The sequence below is a fragment of the Oratosquilla oratoria genome, chromosome 41 (genome assembly GCF_046742065.1).
Source record: "Oratosquilla oratoria isolate Oo_2021 chromosome 41, ASM4674206v1, whole genome shotgun sequence".
In the NCBI taxonomy this organism is placed as follows: Eukaryota; Metazoa; Arthropoda; class Malacostraca; order Stomatopoda; family Squillidae; genus Oratosquilla; species Oratosquilla oratoria.
Window position 1 is genome coordinate 21,388,558 of NC_134817.1, and position 22,890 is coordinate 21,411,447.

Consider the following 22,890-nt stretch of genomic DNA (forward strand, 5'->3'; position numbering starts at 1 on the left):
CGAGGTAGACGTGGGGAACCTGGACCCAAGGGCGAGGTTGTGGCGACCAGCCAAATTTGTTTGTGTTTGTGTAATTTTCTCCTATCATTTCCGCCTGTTGGCGCCCGTACTTTTAGCCTGAGCAGTATCTAAGTGCGATCCGCAAGAGCCCTGGTGGCCCTCGACCTGTAGCTGAGGTGGTGACCCAATCGGGACAAGTGGCCAAAATGACCCTCAAAATTACCCACGGATTTGGCCCAAAACCGTCATGTCTCCGATTTGGCCCAAACTTACTCCAGAGGGAGAGAGTCGTCCACAGGGCACAGCGAGGTAGACGTGGGGAACCTGGACCCAAGGGCGAGGTTGTGGCGACCAGCCAAATTTGTTTGTGTTTGTGTAATTTTCTCCTCTCATTTCCGCCTGTTGGCGCCCGTACTTTTAGCCTGAGCAGTATATAAGTGCGATCCGCAAGAGCCCTGGTGGCCCTCGACCTGTAGCTGAGGTGGTGACCCAATCGGGACAAGTGGCCAAAATGACCCTCAAAATTACCACGGATTTGGCCAAAAACCGTCATGTCTCCGATTTGGCCCAAACTTACTCCAGAGGGAGAGAGTGTCGTAATAATACTCGCATCATAAAGTATAGTCACCGCTTATATCGATCGTTCTCTCTTTCACCCGTGAATATTGATAACCATAGAAAATGTGATGAAGACAGTTTAGAGCAGTGGTTCCCAAACTGGGGGAAATTTGAAGCTACCAGGGGGAAATAATTATACTACCTACTAACTAAAAAAGATCTCTGATGGATTTTCTCATGTCTGAGAGAGAGAGAGAGAATGCCTGTATATTTGTACATTTGAAAAATAAATTAGTAAATAGTCACAGTGTATTTCAACTACTCTTTCCCTGCTACACATGAAGGGGGAAATCTGGATAGTTGACCTGGGTGCAGGGGGAAATGACAGAAAAAAGTTTGGGAACCACTGGTTTAGAGAGAATGTCATTACGCAGGGGCAACTACAATAAATATAATCAAGACGCCGATATGGCAGCCTCGCGTATCCACTTGCTCCTCATGCCGCCTACGTATGCGGCACCATATGGAAGGGGTTAACCTGAACCCAGCTCTCCAGCTCCAGCCAACCAACATAACCAAGCATCGCCAGCATCTCAAACAGGCTGGCCATGAAATCCCAATCAACCTTACCTAAGGAACACCACAAATTAATTAAATTATACAAATTGCATTTTTTTTTTCATTGAAAAGGGGCCTGTGCGTGCGGCTTCATTTTTGTTTAAAACTTTTTTTTTCCTGTTTTCTTTCGACTGACATTTGGCACAAATTTGTCAGTACATGAAATGTAGATGCCTTTATTTATTTATTTTTTCTTCTTAATTTCTGTGGTGTAGATAGGGGTCCGTAGTTGACACCCATGAGGCTTCGGCACGGGGTCAAAGGTCCCGGTATAAGAAGGAGGGCGAAGGGCGCGCAAAGGCGTGTGCGGGCCAGTGTGTATGTGGAACGATAAGGTGCAAATGTAACCTTGATAGGGTTAGAATTAGCAGAGCTAATGGTTTTAGGTAAGGTAGATTGTAGAGTGAAAGAAGTAAGTGTGTCCGGGATTTGAAAAGTGAAACAGAAACAACCGAAGAACCAGGAAATTACAGAAATTAGGGAAATGCGCTACAAGTCTTACAAGCTATCTAGACGGTAGAGATGGCTGAAGCGACGAGCACAAGGGAACCATTCAAGATGAACGATATCACCTTAAGGTCCTTTGATGGCAATGGAGACGTCGTCAGGTGGCTCAAGAAGGCAGAATTAGTGGCAAAATTAACCAGAGTCACCGATGTCGCGAGCTATATTGCCCATAACCTGGAGGGCAACGCATTGGCCATCTACCTAGAAATGAGAGGTAGTGATCAAGCAAATGCAGAAAAAATGAGAAAAAGACTGGAAGAGGCTTTCGCCGAGAGTCCGAATCGTTTAATCGGCTGCAAAGAATGCGCTGGGCTGGCGAACAGGTCGACATTTTTGTCAACGAAATTAGGAGATTAGTGGGATTGTCGACATTCAAAAGTGAAGGCTTGGAGCAAGTCGTTAGAATGGTGTTTGTGAATGGCTTTCCAGATAGCGTATCTTCTAGACTACAGGATGTAAATAATGCCATGTCGGTGAGTATGGACATGTTGACAGTCCGTACTAGGCTTCTCACAAGGACACAGAAGGATGGGTCTTTAGCTGCAGTAGCGACAGAGAAACAGCAAGGCTCTACGCGAGACCCAGGACCGAGATCCCAGCCCAATGACTCAAATGGTAATAGAGGAGTGCCGGCTGAGCAGGGTCCTCCACCGGACAATGGAAGAGGGAAAACAGGGGAGTCCAGGCGTGACTACAGGGGATGGAAGGGACCGCCTAGGATCCGTTGTTATGTATGTAGGCATCCCGGTCACTTCGCGAGTAATTGTAAGGAGACGGAGTCCATCTGTTACGAATGCAATGAACCCGGACGTATTGCTCGACACTGCGAGCAGGGAAACGGACGAGCGGCGGCTGCTACGCAAGCGGGCGCCATAGAAACGTAAGGACGCTATTCAACTGTATGCCGATTGTAAATGTCTGGTTGATAGGAAGACACGCAAGAGCACTAGTAGATTCCGGCTGTTCAACCACGATTGTAACGGCCGACTTGCTTAAAGCATTCAGACAGGAGGATATGGCTCTGAGAACAGTTGACGGAAGGGAGACAAAATGCGAGGGCGACCAGGAAGTTGAAATGACGGTGGAGGGGATTCCGATACGACTGAGTGCTTGTTATTAGAATGGTCAGAGAGGGAATTGACGTGGTGCTAGGAATGAATGCAATTGCACAGCTTGAAGAGGTCACGTTTGTCGTCGGACACGTGAGGATTGGGGCGATACGCGACTCAAGTACGGAAGGGAGAGGAAGGAGCCGTCTGAGGCCGGAAATGGACGTAGGAATGACAATGAGGACCATGAAGGGCAGTGTCGCCGTGAAACTCGACTTTGACGAGAATGCGGCGCCTTGTACGATTGAGGACAAAGACTTCCGGGCGAAATTTGGTGGCTTAGAAGTGGGAGGTAATTTGGTACCTGAAAAAGGTTCACCTCTATTGAAGAACCAAGTCGACTGCTACAGACTCGGAGAAGGGGTGAGGGATGGCTTCGACATCGAAGTAAAGCGGTTAATTGATGAGAGAATTCAGAGTCCCTGGGAGGAGCCGGTGGAGGGTGGAATCTTGCCTCTGATGGCAGTGGTACAGTTAACTAAGAATAAAGTGCGACCGGTGTTGGATTTCCGAGAGCTGAACCAGTTCGTGAGGTGTCATACTGGCGATGATTTTGTAAACGAGACCCTACGTAAAAGACTCCAAATAAGGGAGGCGTCTACGATTGTAGATCTACGGGCGGTTTATCTACAAATTCACATGGCAATAAAAAATAAACCTATGTTTATTTTTTATAGTAAAAACAACAACATATTTTTGCTAGTATGACCGTTATATTGTATTTTATGACATATTTACTTGTTATAAACTACTAAGCGTACGCATCTGCTCTATCCTTCATGTTCAAGATCTATTTTTTTATCAATCACAAATCAATACAAACGCGCCTGCTATTGAGCGAGTTTGCTGTACCAGATACAAACATCAATGTGGGACTACAGAATGTGTCTATTTTGAGTCCCTTTGTTTAAAATACAGTATTGGCAGGATTACAACCACATTTCGTCATCATTAATCAAAATTACTGTTTCGTGATAAGGTAGACCACAATACAGAAGTGATGTATGGAATTAAAACTTAGTAATATATGATATGAGAATAGTTTTGTGTGTATCAGTTTTATTTACGTGAAAAATTTGAACATTATTATTATAGTTTAATGCCTCAGATTTTTCGAAAGGGTCCAGGCCTATTAGGAAATGCAGCTGTTACAGTTTGATTTGGGTAAGAATATATTGTTGAATTATTATGAGTGGTTTATGTTGTACAATGAAATATTGGACTGACGAATATTTGATAATTATTATTATTACTGTTGTTGCACACTGAAATATTGGTATTTAAATAATTTAGTGTATGAATAATGAATACATGTTTAGAATTAAAAATGAATGCTCTCCTACATGATTATATTTGAAAGTCAGGGTATTTTTTCAGAAGTGCGCACCTACACAAAATAGCATTAGAAAATTAAATATTAATTTTGTAAATTTAAATTATAATACATCAATGTGATATACATTTTTCATGGTGGGATAAATAGAAAAAAATTACTTAAGGCAAATACACTACCGATCGAAGCTACGATCATAGGATTGGGATGCCATTTTGTTTGTTTAGTCCTGTTAAAAGGAAATACACTACCAAATTACAGTTGATTACAGTTGACATTTTACTGGAAGAGGCCTCATGTGGCCTGTGACTCCAGTGTGGCAGCCTGATTTCTAGTATGATGTTGGTGCTGGCTGTGTGCAGTGTTAATTTGTGCTCTATAATTATATATTTGCTCTTGTTCCTTCTAGAATTTGTCTAGCTTTGCCTCAAAATTTTTGACTGTGTCTGCATTTACCACCCATTCTGGCAGCTCATTCCAATTATTAATGAGATGAAGCTGTGACCATAGGATTTGTCAAAATGCCCTCAATACTTTCGTTGGTACCTTGCTCTGTACATTTATTTTAAGACAGTGCTATGGAGCTGAGATTCATGTATTTCCTAACCCCTTACCCAGGATGGATGAGTAAACTCGTCTTCACCCAATTTTTCTTTTTCAGAGTGCGAGGAGTAAACTCGTCCAATCATTATGTTTCAAAAACAGACACAGACTAGTATAATTGTTGAATTAGGGCCATTCTCAGCTGTCAACGAGTATACTCTGTGAATCATACGTTTGGTAGCTGTGTCTCTTCTGTCTTGGGATGCATTTGTTAGTAATGAGGTATCAGTCAAATGAAGCAAACTCATTGCTTTTGTGCATATACTCTTTTTTTTATGAATTATGCCCAGATGTCGAGCTCAGAAGATGAGAATGAATATGAAGTTTCATTGGGTATAAACTGCACAAATTTAGATTTAAGAAGGAAATAGGCAAGAATTGGTTTACTAATAGGGTGGTCGATGAATGGAATAAACTTAGTAACCATGTAGTAAGCGCTGAAACTATCAGTTGTTTTAAAAAACGATTAGACAACTTTATGGATGGGGATGACAGGTGGTGATGGATACAGAGCTGCCTAGTGTAGGCCTTATGGTCTTTTGCAGTCTCCTTTATTCTTATGTTCTTATGTTATGTTCTTAAAAGCTTAGATACATCAGATGAGAGTGCAAGATTGTCTGATGATGGCTATTCTCTCTCAAGTGAGGAGGAGGATGATTTATGACATTGGTATCAACATGTGTCGGGACAAAGCATGCTTTCCCCACCACCATGCTTTCCATTCACTGGAAATCCTGGATTATCAGTTATAGAATAAGATATAAAAAAAGAGCAAAAGTAAGTGTCTAATTTCCCTTTACTCTTGATTCTAAAGTTAGGAAAAAGACAATAAAAGAGGGAAGATGAGTTAGCTTGTTTTTGCCGTAAATGGTATCTTAAAAAAAGAATTCAAGTAAAATATTGGTACATACATACATTTACCAAGGCTTTTTCCCCCTCACAAGGGGGGTAGTCAAAAAGAAAAAGGCACAAAATCAATCCCACCCATTCCACCCCTGAATACACTCCACACCCCTCCACCCTCCCTCTTATCTTAGCACCTCCTGAATGACGGGTCATCCCTGCACCTTGTCCACTGCCCTGGGTCAGAAGCAGTGTAAAAAATACTATAAATAAAACAATACAAAAAAAATTGCCCTAAAATGAAATGTTTCCTCATAAAAAAGTTGCCAGGTAAGACGTTAAAGCTATGCAACTCCCATACACTCAGCAGTCTGATTGGATACCAAAACTGGCTGTCAACATCCCTGATGGCAGTAACGACCCTGATGATCTATAGAATTTCAGGTATTGCAGTGCTAAATGTAGGTTAGGTTAGAATAAACAAATTTATTATACTTTAATTTCTTTGACCACTACATCTATCAAAACAAAGATTGCATCTCAAGCAGCCTCTGTGGCTCTGTTCATAAGTGTATTGCTTTTAGCAACATTTTCTGTTATTGATTTCTGCCAAGAAAAGGGTGTATTACATGGATGTATTATGATTTACAAAATTAATATTTAATTTTCTAATGCTATATCGAGTAGGTGTGCATTTCTGAAAATTTACCAATGCTCCTAGTATTGACTTTTCTTATGTTCGAGCCAGTCAGTTAATAAATCATTTGTGGGGATCATACTGAAGACTGACGAGGACTGACAAGTAACATATTTTGACTGACAATTCATAATGACTGATAAGTAGCTTATGAATTGACATAATGCTTGTTTTTGTGGTGAAAATTATTTCTGCTACATCATATATGTTGTTGTCACTCACGAAAGAAATAAGTTTTTCTCTGGCAATAGATAAACTCTGTGTCAAACTGCCGACAGGTGACCGGTGACCGGCACCACTTATTAACAACACTGTGATAACTGGTTATTTTTTATGCTTTTAAATGTCTTGTGGCTCTACATAGAACATGATGATGTCTTACTTTTAGCCAAATTTTTAGTCTCTCAGAACAGCTTTATGCAATGCCTGTTGATGAAATGAAATATTGATACACAATCCACCGAACTTTAAGCATGTCAAGTCTAATTATTCTGAAACATGAAAGACAATGTGACCCAATGTGAGAAATGGGACAATTTCTAGGTGTCAGCAATAAAGTCCTGGTTTTTGTACCAACCAAGCAGTTTGCACTGGAACAAAGATGGTGGATCACCTTTTAATTATAATTTCCGGTGTGCCCTGGATATGCTGACTTGACCGACAACTCAAGCTATGAGGCAGTTCAGTGCATTTTGAGCTCATATCGAGCTCCAAGTTATTGATAGTGTATCATACCTTGATTATCTTGTTATTCATGTGGCCACATGCTTTAAAAATTACAGACATGATAAAGTATGGCAAAACAAAATTCCCTAATTCCCCTAACTAACATGGATTTAGAGAGCCACTCCAGCACCCTGCTTACAAACATCTCACAAATGCTAGACGGATTAGAAAAGAAAGCCACATCAAAAAGAATGGTTATGGCAACCATTGACATAAGGCATTTGACATAGTCCCAAGACATACTATCCAAAAGATTATTGGGGCATATGTTCATAATGACAAGAAGTGGTTAATCAACATCATAACAGGAAGACAGGGAAGAATAACTCAAAACAACAAAAAATTTATAACAAAAAAACTATATGGTGAAGTCCCTCAGGGTGCAGTACTCTCACCTATGCTATTCAATCTCGTCACAAGTGATTCCCGACCCCAGAACCAGAACTTTAAACCAAAGTGCTCTTTTATGCAGGTGATGTAACAATGATAACCCAGCTTAGTAACTACAAAATTGCAACCAGAAACACTCAGCCTATATTAAGAAACTAGAGCAATGGCACAGAAATAACTAAATAGAATCCTAACTCTAGAAATGAATAGTATCATTCTTCATTCCAGTCATGACGAAATTTTTTAGAGTAAAACTAAATGGCCAAAACCATTGAAAAAGAATACTAAAACTTTAGGCTTCACATTTAATACTCATATGACCTTTGGCCCACATATCAAGATTTGACAGTGAAAATTGACAAGAAAGTAAACCTGCTGAAATCCATCACAACAGAAAGAAACATAATTATCTTCTGGCAGCTCATAAGAATCACCCTGGGCTATGCTTCCACAAAATGGTTCCTAACCATCAGCAAGACAAACAAACAGCTTAGAAACTACATAGTAAAGCAGAATTATAATATGATGCACCAAAACCACCCCAGTTGGACGCTTTCAGAACTAAAATCCTCCCCATAGAACATCACATGAAAATGATAGGTACATAGTTCTATGCTAAAGCCACACCACCCTTCCACCTTATTACATCACACATCACCAGACACATACTCTCCAAAAAGATCATTGAGACAGATATCCATAAAAATTACAAGAACTGGATAACCAACTTTATAGCATCAGTTACCTACAGTAATCCAGAGTAATCTAAAACAACCAAATCTCAGGTACAAAAAACTATACAAGGGAGTTACTTAAGATGCAGTACTCTCACTTTTACTGTTCAACCTCTTTGTGAGTGATCTACCAACTCCTGAATCAGAACTGAACACTGATGTTTTCTTGTGTGCAGATGACTTGACAATGATAACTCTGCAGTGTAGATATAAAATAGCAGTAAAGAACACCCAAGTCTATTTGAAGAAAGTGGAACAATGGCTAAACAGTAATAGAATGGGAAATTCACCCCTGAAATCAACAGCAAAATTGTTCACTCCAGACAATTATGAATAAAAAAAAAAAAATAATAAGGTAAAATTAGACGACCAAACCCTTACATTAGGAAGGAACCCAGAAATTCTGATACTCATATGACATTAAACCCACATATCAAGGACCTGACAGTCAGCAAAGCAACAATTATATTAAAAACCATTATTAGCACCAACTTAGGACAACAAAAAGAAATTCCAATAACCATTTGCAAACAGTTCATAAGAACCACCCTAGAATATACCTCCACAGCTTGGAGAAGACATGAAGGACAAATATCAGACAAAATTTAGGGGTGTTGGTGCATCTGGAATTTTCCCCATTGATTAAGTTCTATAATGATTTTAGTTTCCATAATTGTAGCTGTCTTATGACATCAGTCACCTACAGTAATGGCGAGTTGATTGTACAGACATCCTTGAGTGACGGGGTAGGGTGGGGGAGGAGGCAACAAAGAGCTGTCACTAAACACATTAGGTCCACAGATCTCCTGCAGAAAGGAACCAGGACTTAGAGTAAATACAATATTTAAGACATGATTTTTATCTTTTCAGTTGACTAGAAGACAATTTGATCATGGTCTCTACAAGAGGTGTTCGAGTTAAATTTTCAGAAGGAGAAAAAGTATTGTGCTATGAACCAGACCCAACCAAAGCCAAAGTGTTGTATGATTCGAAAGTACTGGAGGTGGTCCACAATAAGGACAACAAAGGACGCAAACAAGTTGAATATCTCATTCACTTCCAGGTAAGAGAACACTGTTCATCATACTCATATGATTTTCAGATGTGTCTCTGGTAATTGTTGTTCATTTTGGGAATATGATATATTGGTGCTATGTATTTTCTTGGTTTTACTCCACATTTGCTGTGTATTTTTCCCAGAATAGTTTCATCTTTGTTGTATTGTTATATATATATATATATATATATATATATGTATATATATATATATATATATATATATATATATAGATATATGTATAAATATATATGTATATATATGTATATATGAATGTATATATATATATATATATATATATATATATCTGAATAGAATCACCAGTAACGGTGATGTCAATAAAATAATTCTGACTGTGGTCCCAGGATTTGAACCGAGACTTGTGAAATCACAGAGCCATTTCTCTACCAATTGAGCTAGGGGGCCTATAAAGCAGTTGGCGTAGTTCCTTAGGAGTAGATTAACTCCCAGGTTGGAGAATTTTATAGGCCTGCTAGCTTATTTGTTTGAGCGTGGGCTCTGTTATTTCACGAGTCTCGGTTCGGATCCGGGGATGACAGTTAGAATGATTTTACATATATATATATATATATATATATATATATATATATATATATATATATATATATATATATACACACACACACACACACATACATACATGCATGCATATATACATAGTTTCCTTTTCTGTAAGATACAACTAGGTAAATGTGGTGGCTGTTGTCAGTTATCTTGGAACTACGAGTCTCTTACAAAGGGACTTGGGTTAATGGATTGATTGACTTGGTTTTCAAAAGTTAATATGTTTGATTAGGGGAATGTTTTTTCATAGAACTATTATGGTGAGAACTGTATCTTCTGTAAGAGAGAACCGAGACATTTGATTGATTGATTTATGTCAGTTTTGCATTTCAGGGATGGAATGCTTCCTGGGACCGCTGTGTTGCAGAAGATCTTGTCCTTAAAGAAACAGATGAAAATAGAGATCTTCAGAGACAGTTGGCAGAGAAAGCACAGATCAGACTGTAAGTGTATTTGAAAAATCTTTAACACATAGTAGTATTTTAATTTTTTTTTTATCTAGGGTCATTCTGATGATAGATATGGTTTTGTGCAATTTTTTTTTTTGGGGGGGGATATCATTTTCTCAGTTATATGGGTATTTGCTTGAAAACATATTTCGTTGGTGGCCATTTGTTACTTGTTGCATCCACTTTTTAATGGAGATATATTTCATTCAATATTTTGAAGTAAAAAAAATGAGGAACTCATTGCAAGAGGTGCTTAGTTGCAACCAAAGCCATCCCCTTTGCCCTGTGTGGTTAGACTGCTAGGGCAAGTAGCAGCTATTAGTAGATAACATAATATCTATATGGAAAGCTCATAGGGGTTGAACTATAGTGATGATTATAGATATCTCCAGATGCATGCCACTAGAACCCCACTATTTGCTGATTCGCTATTTGTGGATTCACACATTCATGAAAATTGTGTAGCAACATCTTCCCACCACAACCTAGGTGGAGCATCTCACATTTGTGCTTCCTCTCTGATTTGTTTCACCAGCCCACTTGCAGGGCTCGTGTAGTTCTCAGTGTCCTTGTTACCAACATTCACTGTTATTAGTGACCTAATTCAAGAAACTTGTGTGTGAATAAGAGTTATGTATGAGTGAAAACAAATCCAGTGGCTCATTTTGTAAGAGAATTGTGGTAACTGCAAGAGTTGTGTATCACAGACATTTGTGGTTTTTCATTATTTCTGTAATTTTCATTCCCCTAATCCCCACAAATAATAGGCATATTTAAAATATATCTCGTGTGGTGTATTGGCTGCATGTTACTGTGAGGTAAAATTCCACTCTGTAGCATGCAGCTGATACTTTAGGGTCTATATGGGGCACCTCTACGGACCAGAGCCACTTGTAATTTTGTCTGTGCTAGAGGGAATCTCTACACATGGAGAAATCATGCTACTTTATTATATTGGGACTGTCTCTCTGTTATGCTGTCCCCCCCACTCGTATTACTGTTCTGTACCACTTCTTTGAGTGCGCATTTTCCATTTTTACTGGGCCCTGTAGTAGGGGAGAAAGAATACTGCCACTGAGTATTCCCACTTGTGTCGTAAAAGGTGACTAAATTGGACGGAGGATAGGCCTAGGCACCCTGCTCTCTATAGCCCCAAAGGGGACATTCCTAAATAAAGGAAAGGCAGAAGATTGTCTGGGAGGAGTTTGCCAGCCAGAACCCTAAGGTTTGGGTCTTTTAATGTGCATAGGTGTGGTACAGAGGAGAGTAAAAGGGAAGAGATAGGCAATATGTTTGTGAGAAGAAATATGAATATATTGGTATTGAGTGAAACTTAAGTTGAAAGAAAAGGGTAAGTTAGAGTTTGGGAGTGTAGTGGGGAGGGTGTTGGGAGTAAAGAGAAAACAAGGGAGAGAAGGGGTGGCTATACTAGTAAGTGAAGAGATAGTTAAGTGTGTGGTGGAGTGGAAGGAGGTTTCTTCAAGGTTAATGTGGATGTAGGTGAAACTGGGAAGGGAGATGTGGGTCTTTGTAAGTGCATATGGGCCTGGTAGTGAAAAGAGTGTAGAGGAAAGGGAGGGTTTTGGATAGATTTAAATGAATGTATAGAGGATTTAGGTAGATATGTCAATGTAGTTTTTTTTTGGAGATCTCAATACTAGAGTAGGAGATAAAGCAATAGTTGGAGTGGTTGGAAAGTATGGAGTTTCAGGAAAAAAAATTGTAGTGGAGAGTTGATGGTGGAGATGTGTTTAGAGAATTGATGCTAACACATTTTTGAGGAAGAAAGTCAAGCATAAGTACACATGGGAGAGGGTGGTGGACAAAAAGCAAAGGCTTAAAATCCACTCCCACCCATTCTATCCTCACATACTCCACTCCCATTCACTCCCCTCCCTTCGTCTTATCTTGGTTCCTCCTGAATGACAGGTCATCCCTGCATTGTTCTCACTGCCCTGGGTCAGAAGCAGTGTAGCAAGACAGCACATCCACAGCAAGGCAGCTTCACACATACTCCCTTACCCTCCCATCCCATACTCCATTCTCTTCCATGCATCCCAGCATCATCCATACACAACCATTCTCCATTCACTCCTATCTTCTGTCTTCTCCTGTCCTTCCTCAACAGACATTACCTTCTTTCCCAGTGCCTCTTTTACCCCATCCATCCATCTCATCCTTGGTTGCCCTCTCATGTTCACTCCTTCCACCTCTGTCTTCCACACCTCTTTTACTAATCTTTCTTCACTCATTCTTTCCATGTGTCCAAACCATCCCAATACTATTTCATCAACCCTATCTCCCAACTCCCTTTCCACCCCTGTTCTCCTTGTTTTTCACTCTATCCAGCCTAGTAACTCCTATTGTACTTCTCAGGCACCTCATCTCAAACATATTCAAACTCCTCTCTTCCTCTCTTATGTTCCATATTTCTGCCCCATACAGTGCTGTCAGCACAATCACTCCATAAAGTCTTCTCTTAGCATCCATTCCAAAAATGTCTATTATATATATATATACATATACATATACATATACATATATATATATGTATATATTTATATATATATATATATGTATATATATATCAATGAATGAAAAAAGCATACCTGCGAAACTAGTCAGGAATAAACTCAAGACTAAGACTCCTGTGTTTCCTATTCCGCTTACATCAACCTGTCAGAATGTCTCAACATATATATATATATATATATATACATATATATATATATATATATATATATATATATATATATATATATATATATATATATATTCGTGAAGTAAGGAAGCAGGTTTTCTTTGATGCATGTTGAATTAAATACGACAGCATTCTGACAGTTGTTCAACTTTTTCTTAATGTTTTCTATTTGTTTTATCAACTTTTTTCTAGTTTGAAGATGAAAGCTCGATATTATTAAATGGAATACTATGGAGATCTTGTATTAGCTCACCCTACAACTGGAAAAAAGTTGATAAGCAAAATAGAAAACCTTAAGAAAAAGTTGAACAACTGTCAGAATGCTGTCGTATTTAATTCAACATGCATATATATAAATATATATATATGTATATATATGTATATATATGCAAAGTAGACCACTTGGAAAAATGAAACTAACGAAGCAGAGTGCTTTCGTATATTACATCTTCAGTGCAACAAGTACTTATTGCACTGAAGGTGTAATATACGAAAGCGCTCTGCTTCGTTAGTTTCTTTCTTCTTTCTTTTTTCCAAGTGGTCTACTTTGCATAAGTGAACACATGTACCCGTGTATATGTGCTAATAAGCACATATACACACATATATATGTATATATTTATATATACATACCATACATATACCAAAGGTTTTTCCCCCATATAAGGGAGGTAACCAAAAAACAAAGCCATAAAAACCACTCCCAACCTTACCATCCCCAACATACTCCACTCCCATCTACCCCCTTCCCTCCCTCTTATCTTGGCACCTTCTGGATGATGGGTCATGCATCTCACCCACTTCCCTGGGTCAAAAGCTATGTTGCAAGACACAGCACATCCACAGCAAGGCTGCTTCATTAAATTGACGACTCCCCATCTCTGTTCCCTCATGCAGAAAAGGAGAAGATGGGGAGAAATCCCTTTGGGCTGTGTCAATTTATTTTTCACACATACTCCCTTACCTCCCATCCCCACCCACTCCCTCTCATGTATCACAGCATCATCCATACACAACCATTCTCCATTCACCCCTATCCTCTGTCCTCTCCTGTCCTTCCTCAACAGACATTCCCCTCAACAGACATTCCTCTCTTTCCCTATGCCCCTTTTACCCCATCCATCCATCTCATCCTAGGTTGCCCCCTCATGTTCACTCCTTCCACCTCTGTCTTCCACACCTCTTTTACTAATCTTTCTTCACTCATTCTTTCCATGTGTCCAAACCATCCCAAGACTTTCATCCACCCTATCTCCCAGCTCCCTTTCTACCCCTGTTCTCCTCACTTCCTCATTTCTCACTCTATCCAGCTTAGTAACCCCTATCATACTTCTCAGACACCTCATCTCAGACACATTCAAACTCCTCCTCTCTTCCTCTCTTTTATTTATATATCCTCTCTATATATATTTATATATGTATATAGATATATACTACCTGTCTACAAGGGTCATCCCAAAAATATAGTCTCCAAAATATTTAGAAATCACAATGTTTATTGTCAATAATGTTTACATCATTTTAAAGCTGGAACATTAATCTATTTTTCTACATAATCGCCATTTTAGTTAATGCATTTTTGTAACTGCTGTGGCAGTTTTTGTATGCCCATGTCATATCAGCTTGCTGCCATGTTGTTGAGAAAGCAATGCACCTCATCTTTCACCTCGTCATCATTGCTGAATTACGTTCTGGCCAAATGTTCTTTAAACTTATGGAACAGGTGGTAGTCACTGGGTGCCAAATACAGACTATAAGGTGGGTGGGTGGATGGGTGAAAATGTTCCATCCAAAGTGTTGCAGGAAAGCAATGGATTGACAGACAATGTGGGGGTGACCATTGTTGTGGATAATGCTTATGCCTTTGCTCAACATTCCTCTTCTTTGGTTCTGAATCGCCCCTCTGAGCTTTTTCAGTGTCTCAGAGTATCCATCAGCACTTGTGGTCCCTGAAACCATGAAGTCGGTCAAAAATACCCACTAATTGCAATGAGTTGACTCTTCCTGTGAATTTCTTTGCCGCTGTGCTGTTGAAAAGTACAGCTTTTTGGGTTCAGTTGTCATGAGAATCGCTACAGGAAGACCTGAATAAGGTTTGGAAGGGGAGTCAGAAATGGGAAGTGGACTTCAGTATTAAGAAGTGTAGCATAATAGTTTGGAAAAAGTAAAAATAGAATATCAGGACAATATAAAATTGGAACTAAGGAGGTAAAGAAAGTGGGGTCTGAAAAAGATCTGGGAGTAATTATTTCAAACGACTTGTCCTCTGATAAACAAATACACAGAATTGTCAGAGAATCCTATAACTTGCTAAGATCAATAAAAGTGGCATTTACATATTTGGAAGAAGAAATGATTAAAAAAATATTAGTCACACTGATAAGGCCTAGACTAGAATATGTGGCAATATTGTGGTCACCCAGTACCATAAAGAATATAAAGAAAATTGAAAGAATCCAGAGAGCAGGCACAAAAATGGCTCCTACACTTTCAAACTTGTCACATGAGGAGAGACTGGCTAAATTGGAGTTACTGACTTTGGAGCAAAGAAGAGAGAGAGGTGACCTACTGATCATCTATAGAATCATGAAGGGCACAGAAATACTCGATAGAGAGGACTTGTTAAATTGGGACAAGAGAAACACAAGAGGACATGGAAAGAAACTCAAAAAACATAGTTATAGAAGAGATCTGAAGAAGAACATTTTTCCACATAGAGTGGTGGACACTTGGGACAAACTGGACGAAAAATAATGTGTGCAAAAACCATTCATGAATTTAAGAGCAAACTAGACACTGAGATACAAAGGTGGGACATCACGAACATAGCTCCCCTTCCCGTAAAATACAACTAGGTAAATATACATACATATACCAAAGGCTTTTTTCCCCCTTGTAAGGGAGGTGGCCAAAAAACAAAGGCATAAAAACCACTCTCACCTATTCAATCCCTATCACACTCCACTCCCCTCCACCCTCCCTCCCATCCTGGCACCTCCTGGATGACGGGTCATCCCTGCATCCTGTCCACTGCCCCGGGTCAGTAACAGTGTTGCAAGACACAGCACATCCACAGCAAGGCCGCTTCATCAAACCGGCGACCCCCCCCCCCCTCTCCGTCCCCCTCATGCAGAAAAGGAGGAGATAGGGAGAAATCCTTTCGGGCTGCATCCCCCATCCCCTACCCACTCCACCTCACGCATCACAACATCGTCCACACACAACCATTCTCCATTCACCCCCGTCTTCTGTCCTCTTCCGTCCTGCCTCAACAGACACTCCCCTCCTCCCCAAAGCCCCCATCACCCCATCCATCCATCCCATCCTAGGTCGACCCCCCATGTTCGCTCCTTCCACATCCACCCTCCACACCTCCCCCAACAGTCCCTTCCCACTCATTCCTTCCATGTGTCCAAACCATCCCAACACTCCTTCATCCACCCTATCTCCCAACTCCCTTTCCACCCTCGTTCTCCTCCCCTCCTCCCCATTTCTCACTCTATCCAGCCCAGCAACCCCCATCACCCCTCAGGCACCTCATCTCAAACACATTCAAACTCCTCTCCTCCTCTCTTATGTTCCACGCTTCCGCCCCACACAATGCTGCAGGCACAATCACTCCTTCATACAATCTCTTCCTAGCATCCATACCCAAATGTCTACCTCTCACTACACTCTCCAATCCACCAAGGCATTTACCCACCTCTCCCAATCCACACTCCACGTCCACTCCTCCCTTTCCTACCACATTTGCACCCAAGTATCTAAAACTATCCACTTCCTCCAGTCTTTCTCCCTTAACACTCACTTCCAGCCCGCTGCCACTCTCACCCCTAGTACATCTCATCACCTTACCTCTACCCACATTTATCTTCAACTTCCTTCCCTCACACACTTTCCCAAACTCTGTCACTATTGTACCAATATATAAAGGAGGAAACAAGAACCAACAAATTACAGATTGGTCTCTCTTACAAGCACTGTAGCCAAAATTTGTGAAAAAATGATCAAGAATAGATGGATAAAACACCTGGAAGAAGATGTAATAAACCTGAGACAATTTGGATTCAGACTGGGAAGATCATGTGCCACAAACTTAATCTGTTTTTACTCAAGACTAATAGATATAATACAAGAGGGGTATGGATGGGCTGATTGTGCCTTCCTAGATTTACAAAAAGCCTTCAACAAAGTACCACACAAAAAAATTATGAAGAAAAACTGGAAAACATAGGGATACAAGGTAAATTACTAAACTGGATGGAGGATTTCTTGCATGGCAGAAAAATGAGAGTAGTGGTCAGAGAAAAGAGTTCAGGTAGGGAGGTGATTAGTGGAGTTCCACAGGGATCGGTATTGACTCCAATAATGTTTGCTATTTATGTGAATGACATGGATGAAGAAGTGAATTGTTACATGAGCTTCTTTGTAGATGATACTAAAGTGGGAAGTAGACTTCAACATTAAGAAGTGGAGTTGGGAAAAAATAAAAAAAAGAATATCAGGTTAATATAAAATTGGAACAAAGGAAAAGAAAGTGAAATCTGAAAAAGCCCTGGGAGTAATTATCTCAAATGACATGTCCTCTGATAAACAGATAAAAGTTGTCAGAGAATTTGACAACTTACCAAGATCAATAAAAGTGGTTTTACCTATTTAGATAAGGAAATGGTTAAAAAAATACTAATACAAAAAAGGCCTAGACTAGAGTATGCTGCAACACTGGTCACCCAGTACCAAAAAGAATATAAAGAAAATTGAACGAATCCAGAGCAGCCAGGAAAATGGCCCCAACACTTTCAAACCTGTCATATGAGGAGAGACTGGCTAAATTGAAATTACCGACTTTGGAACAAATAAGAAAAAGAGGTGACCTTTTGATCATTTACAGAATCATGAAAGGCACAGAATTCTTTGATAAAAAGGACTTACTATATTGGGGTAAGCAAAATAAAAGGTGACATTAAAAGAAACTCAAAATGGATAGTTATAGAAGAAACCTGGAAAAAAAACAGGTTTCCACTCAGAGTGGTGGATATCTGGAACAGACTGGATAAAACCATAGTGTGTACAAAAACTATAGACGAATTTAAGAGCAAACTAGATACTATGAGATACAAAGACAGGACACCTCAATCATAGCTCCCCTTCCCATAAGATACAAGGTAAATACATTTAAGCTTCTCCATTCAGCCTCCCAAATTCCAAATCTTTACCCCATACAGTGTTGTAGGCACAATCACCCCTCAGTCAGCCTCAGTGTTCTTTGTACCTAATATTTTCTTATATTCCTGTCATTTTCTTCTCACATTGCTATCATTTTCTTAGCCTCTATCACTGCCACAACTAGTACCTCCCTATCCTCCTCCAAATTCAACAATGCTCTAAAATACTCTACCCATCTTTCCAAGATTCCAAGGTCTACAAATATTAATAAAATACAAATACTTAACTGAATAGATAGATAGACTTTATTTGGCAATGAATCAATATACATGAAGTGCAAATAATGACAAGAATACATAGTTCGGAATAATAAATGCAAATTCCCGAGGATAACACAAAAAGCATGTACGCTTATTTCCATTTTGGCCCAGCAACCCCCATCACACCCATCTTGTTAAGTGTTTAATTTGCCACACATAAGTAATGAATTAAGGATATGCCTGTGACAATGTGTGTGACAGTACAAATAGCATATATTTTTAGATAAAATATTTTTGTGATAGAAAAAAATAATTTTAATTTTCTTGACCAAGAAACACTTATGAAGTCTCAGGAATGTAACCATCCTACTTTACATGTACACACACTCAAAAAAAGTATCATTACTGTAGGGTCTGGGGAGTTTCATATTTGTTATTATTTGTCTGTTTATTTATTATTTGCTTGATTTTCATTTATGATTATTTATCTCAATTTATTATTATTTATTATTTAACTGTTTATTATTTGACTATACCTATGCATTTATTTATTTTATTTATTATTATATTGTTATAATTTTAATTTTATTTTACTTATTTTTTATTTTCTTATTTTTTTATCATTACTATATTTTTTTTTGCATCCAACCTAATTATGGACCAAAAGATCTCCTGTTGGCATGCTCCGCCTTTGTAATCCTTCGTAACAATGTGGGAGTCTCAGCAGGGCTGATAAGGGTGTCAGTGTGTGAGGTGTTTTAAAGCATAATTTCATTATCCAAACAAGACATTATTATACTGCTATACCACAGATCACTTTATTTGTTATACTAAGGCTTCACCTGTGTTTCTGTGCCCTTGCAAATTCTACTACTTTGTTTATGAGTTCCGCTCACTTGATTCAGGCAAGTGGAGCCCCACCAACATCCACAGGGATACCAACATGAATAGTCATATAGTGAATAGTCTTTAGTGAATAGTCATATAGTGAATAGTCTATAGTGAATTTCTAGCAATAATACAGGAGTTTGTCATATTGTCCTAAATGGATTAAATTAACTATTCACTTGTGTGTGATATTTTAAAGCTTACTGTTTTTGCCCATGTATTGAATGGTAGCGAGTATAGGTTGTGCCCTAGGATTTGACCTAAAACTGCCATAACCATCCTTAATATTGTGTGTAGGATGTATGTGAAAAAATGGTAATGTATGATTAAAAACAATCAAAGGAAAATACAAGAGGAGTCAAGAAAAAGGGAGGGAGGGTTGGTGAATGGGAGTGGAGTATTGGGGATGAAATGGATGTTACTGTGCCAGCTCAAATTCTACTATTTTGTTTAAGGGGCACTCTCACTTGATTTGGGCAAGGGAAGCCCCACCAAACACATTCAGGAATACCAAGATTTGTTGCTTTTTATCAAGGGATTTGACCTTGATGTCAGTCTGTGTTGTACTGAGTGCGTAATGATATTTTAGAGTGTGTGTACAGTAGTCCCTCCTATATCTAGAGCTCCATATTGCCATACAGCCCTCAAGCATGATTGGCAAGGGTAATGAGCAGTTTGAATTTACCACTTGGTGATCATGTCACTCTTCTCCAGTTCAATATCCTCCTTTGTGGCTGTTGTCCATAACATGCAGTCCATCCTATATTGTCATACAGAGTTTTCTGGTGCTATAATGAAATTTATGGTAAAAAATGAAAAAATAAATCAGAGTAAATTATTTCTTTTTTTCACACAGACATCATATGACCCCATGATGATGATCCTGAATGACTCTTAGCTTAGTAGAAGTCAGGAGTAAACATGAATATCCTCTTTCTCTCTTCTCATTTTTTCTTTTCCTCTTGTTTCCTCAGCCTTCCCCTTTTTTGATTTATGAATTTCTGTTGAGGTCCCCCTGCCTAACAAAGAATGTTAGAAATTAATCATCATTGTTTTATAGTGTGGTTTATGCAAATCTGATAATGATTTCTATTGCAAATCATTACTGTTTTATACACACACACAACATTGTACCAGTATATAAAGGAGGAAATAAAAAAGAAACAACTAATTACAGACCAGTCTTCCTCACAAGTACTGTAACCAAAATATGTGAAAAAATTATCAAGAATAGATGGGCAAATCACCTGGAAGAAAATATATTAAACTCGAGACAATTTGGATTCAGACAGGGAAGATCATGAGCTACAAATTTAATCTGTTTCTACTTAAGACTAATAGATGTAATACAAGAAAGGGATGGATGAGCTGATTGTGCTCTCCTAGACTTACAAAAAGCCTTTGGCAGAGTACTGCACAAAAAATTATTTAAACTGGAAAACATGGGAGGGATACAAGGTAACCTACTAAACTGGATGGAGAATTTCCTGCATGGTAGAAAAATGATAGTGCTCAAAGAAAAATGTTCAGGTTGGAAGGAGGTGATTAGTAGAGTTCCACAGGGGTCAGAATTGGCTCTAATAATGTTCGCTACTTATGTGAATGACATGGATAAAGATGTGGAATGTTACATGAGCTTCTTTGCAGACAATGCTAAGTTGTTGAGGAAAGTGAAAACCGAAATGGATTGTGAATCACTACAGAGACCTAAACAAGGTTTGGAAATGGAGTCAGAAGTGGGAAGTAGATTTCAACATTAAGAAATGTAGCATAATGGAGTTGGGAAAAGGTAAAAAAAAAGAATATCAGGACAATATACAATTGGAATAAAGGAAGTGAAAAAAATGGGATCTGAAAAAGGCCTGGGAGTAATTATCTCAGATGACTTGTCCCTCGATAAACAAATAAACAAAATTGTCAGAGAATCCTACAACTTGCCAAGATCAATAAAAATGGTTTTTACCTATTTAGACCAACAAATGGTTAAAAAAATACTAGTCACACTAATAAGGCCTAGACTGGAGTATGCTGCAACACTATGGTCATCCAGTACCAAAAAGAATATAAAGAAACTTGAAAGAATACTGTAATCTTATCACCTCTGGTTCTTCAGTCTTTCAAGATTGGTAGACCCAGTGCTTTTAGTCTCTCCCCATAAAATTTACCTTGAAGGGTGGTAACCAGTTTGGTTGTTGTCCTTTGTAGTCTCTCGATTTTGCTTACTTTCTTCAAGCTGTGTAGGGACAATACCACTGGTGTATATTCTAGTCTTGGATAGATCAAGGTTTCTATATGTTTTTTCATATGGTGAGGAACCTACACCAGGAGGTGTGTAACTGGCTGAAGTCATCACCTTTGTCCTATGTGCCTGTACTGTTGAGACAGGTAACAGTCACTTCTGGGAATCAGAGAAAATTGCGGAATTCAAACCCACAACTAAATGAATATGAGATCAGCATGGTTCTGATTATGCTACCAGCATCACCTCTCCATTCATATAGTGAAAAGCCACTTTAATCTCTTCCATACAATGACGTTTACGTAGGCATCATGAGGCGTGAGTGGGTATACAAGGACGCCGATGTCAGTGTCTTGATTATATTTATTTTGTAGTTGTAGCTGAGTGACCCCTGAATTCTGTGAATTGGTTTGATCACGTTTTCTGTGTTTATTATTACTCAGTAAAAGAGAATGAATAATACAGTAGCGACTTTATATTTTATAATGTGAATATTGTGATACCTCAATCATACCTCAGGCATCCAATGCTGCATGTGAGAATTTGACTTGTATTGAAGAGGTTAATGTTCTGCAGCAGTCCCTATGTCTCTCCCACAATCCTGCATAGAAAGAACCCTATGAGGACACTTTTCTTAACTCATTCACTATGTGCGGAGAAGAAGTGAACAAAGTCAACTCTGTGTATACAGAGAATTTAATCCTTCCATCCCTCCTCTGTATCACTGTGTCTAGGAAAGGGAGTTTGCCATCATTTAAACAGTGAATTGGATGTTTTTGCAAATGCTGTGAATTTCCTGATTTTATAATTAACATTTGCATTCTCTGACATTATTACAAGGATTTCACCTACATACCTAAACCACTTGGTGTCTCTACCCATTACTCAAATGTACTGGTCGGTCTCCAAAGTCTCCATGTAGAGATTAGCTAGAACCACTGACAGGAGTCTCCCTATAGTGAAAGAATTGAATTTGTCGGTGGTTCTTGTTAATCTCAACATGTAGACTTTGGAGACAGAATGAAGGTTTGGACATATAAAAAGAATGAATGAGGGACTAAACAAAAAAGCATGAAAAGAAGTTGATAGAATAAGCCTGAGGGGAAGATTGAAAATGGGGGCAGAATGGACTTTGTGTACACAGAATGTCAAGCAGGTAAGAGTGCTAAAGGTAGGAGTGAATGGAGAGAGATTGTGAAAAGATGAGAGGATGATGTGATCGGAAGGAATGTTCGTATCTGTTTTATGAAGTATTTTGAGTGCTGTTGAAAGGTAAACAATCAGTCTGGGGTTGCAGATTTGCATTTGCAAAACAGCAAAAGTGACGGAGTTTGTGGATATGCAGTAGTGGAAGGTAAGGGTGCACGTTTGTGGACTTGCATTTGTGGAGGTGAATTTTCTCTTACGATACCCATCTCAGTAAGTGA

General features: G+C 39.0%; 1 protein-coding gene across 10 annotated transcripts in view; it reads left to right on the forward strand.

Annotated features, from left to right (window-relative positions):
• The first annotated feature begins 3,623 nt into the window (after positions 1-3,623).
• LOC143021026 (MSL complex subunit 3-like) overlaps positions 3,624-22,890 on the forward strand; it is a 48,882-nt gene continuing 29,615 nt past the window's right edge. For 3 of the 10 annotated variants that reach the window (XM_076178194.1, XM_076178188.1, XM_076178198.1), the window contains exons 1-3: positions 3,624-3,956; positions 8,989-9,181; positions 10,094-10,203. In XM_076178194.1, the coding sequence (XP_076034309.1) occupies positions 9,069-9,181; positions 10,094-10,203 (223 nt within the window). In that variant the 5' untranslated portion in view covers positions 3,624-3,956; positions 8,989-9,068. Of the gene's footprint in view, positions 3,957-5,995; positions 6,016-8,988; positions 9,182-10,093; positions 10,204-22,890 lie in introns of those variants that run through there. The other 7 variants (XM_076178196.1, XM_076178191.1, XM_076178197.1 and 4 more) reach the window with 5 other exon arrangements.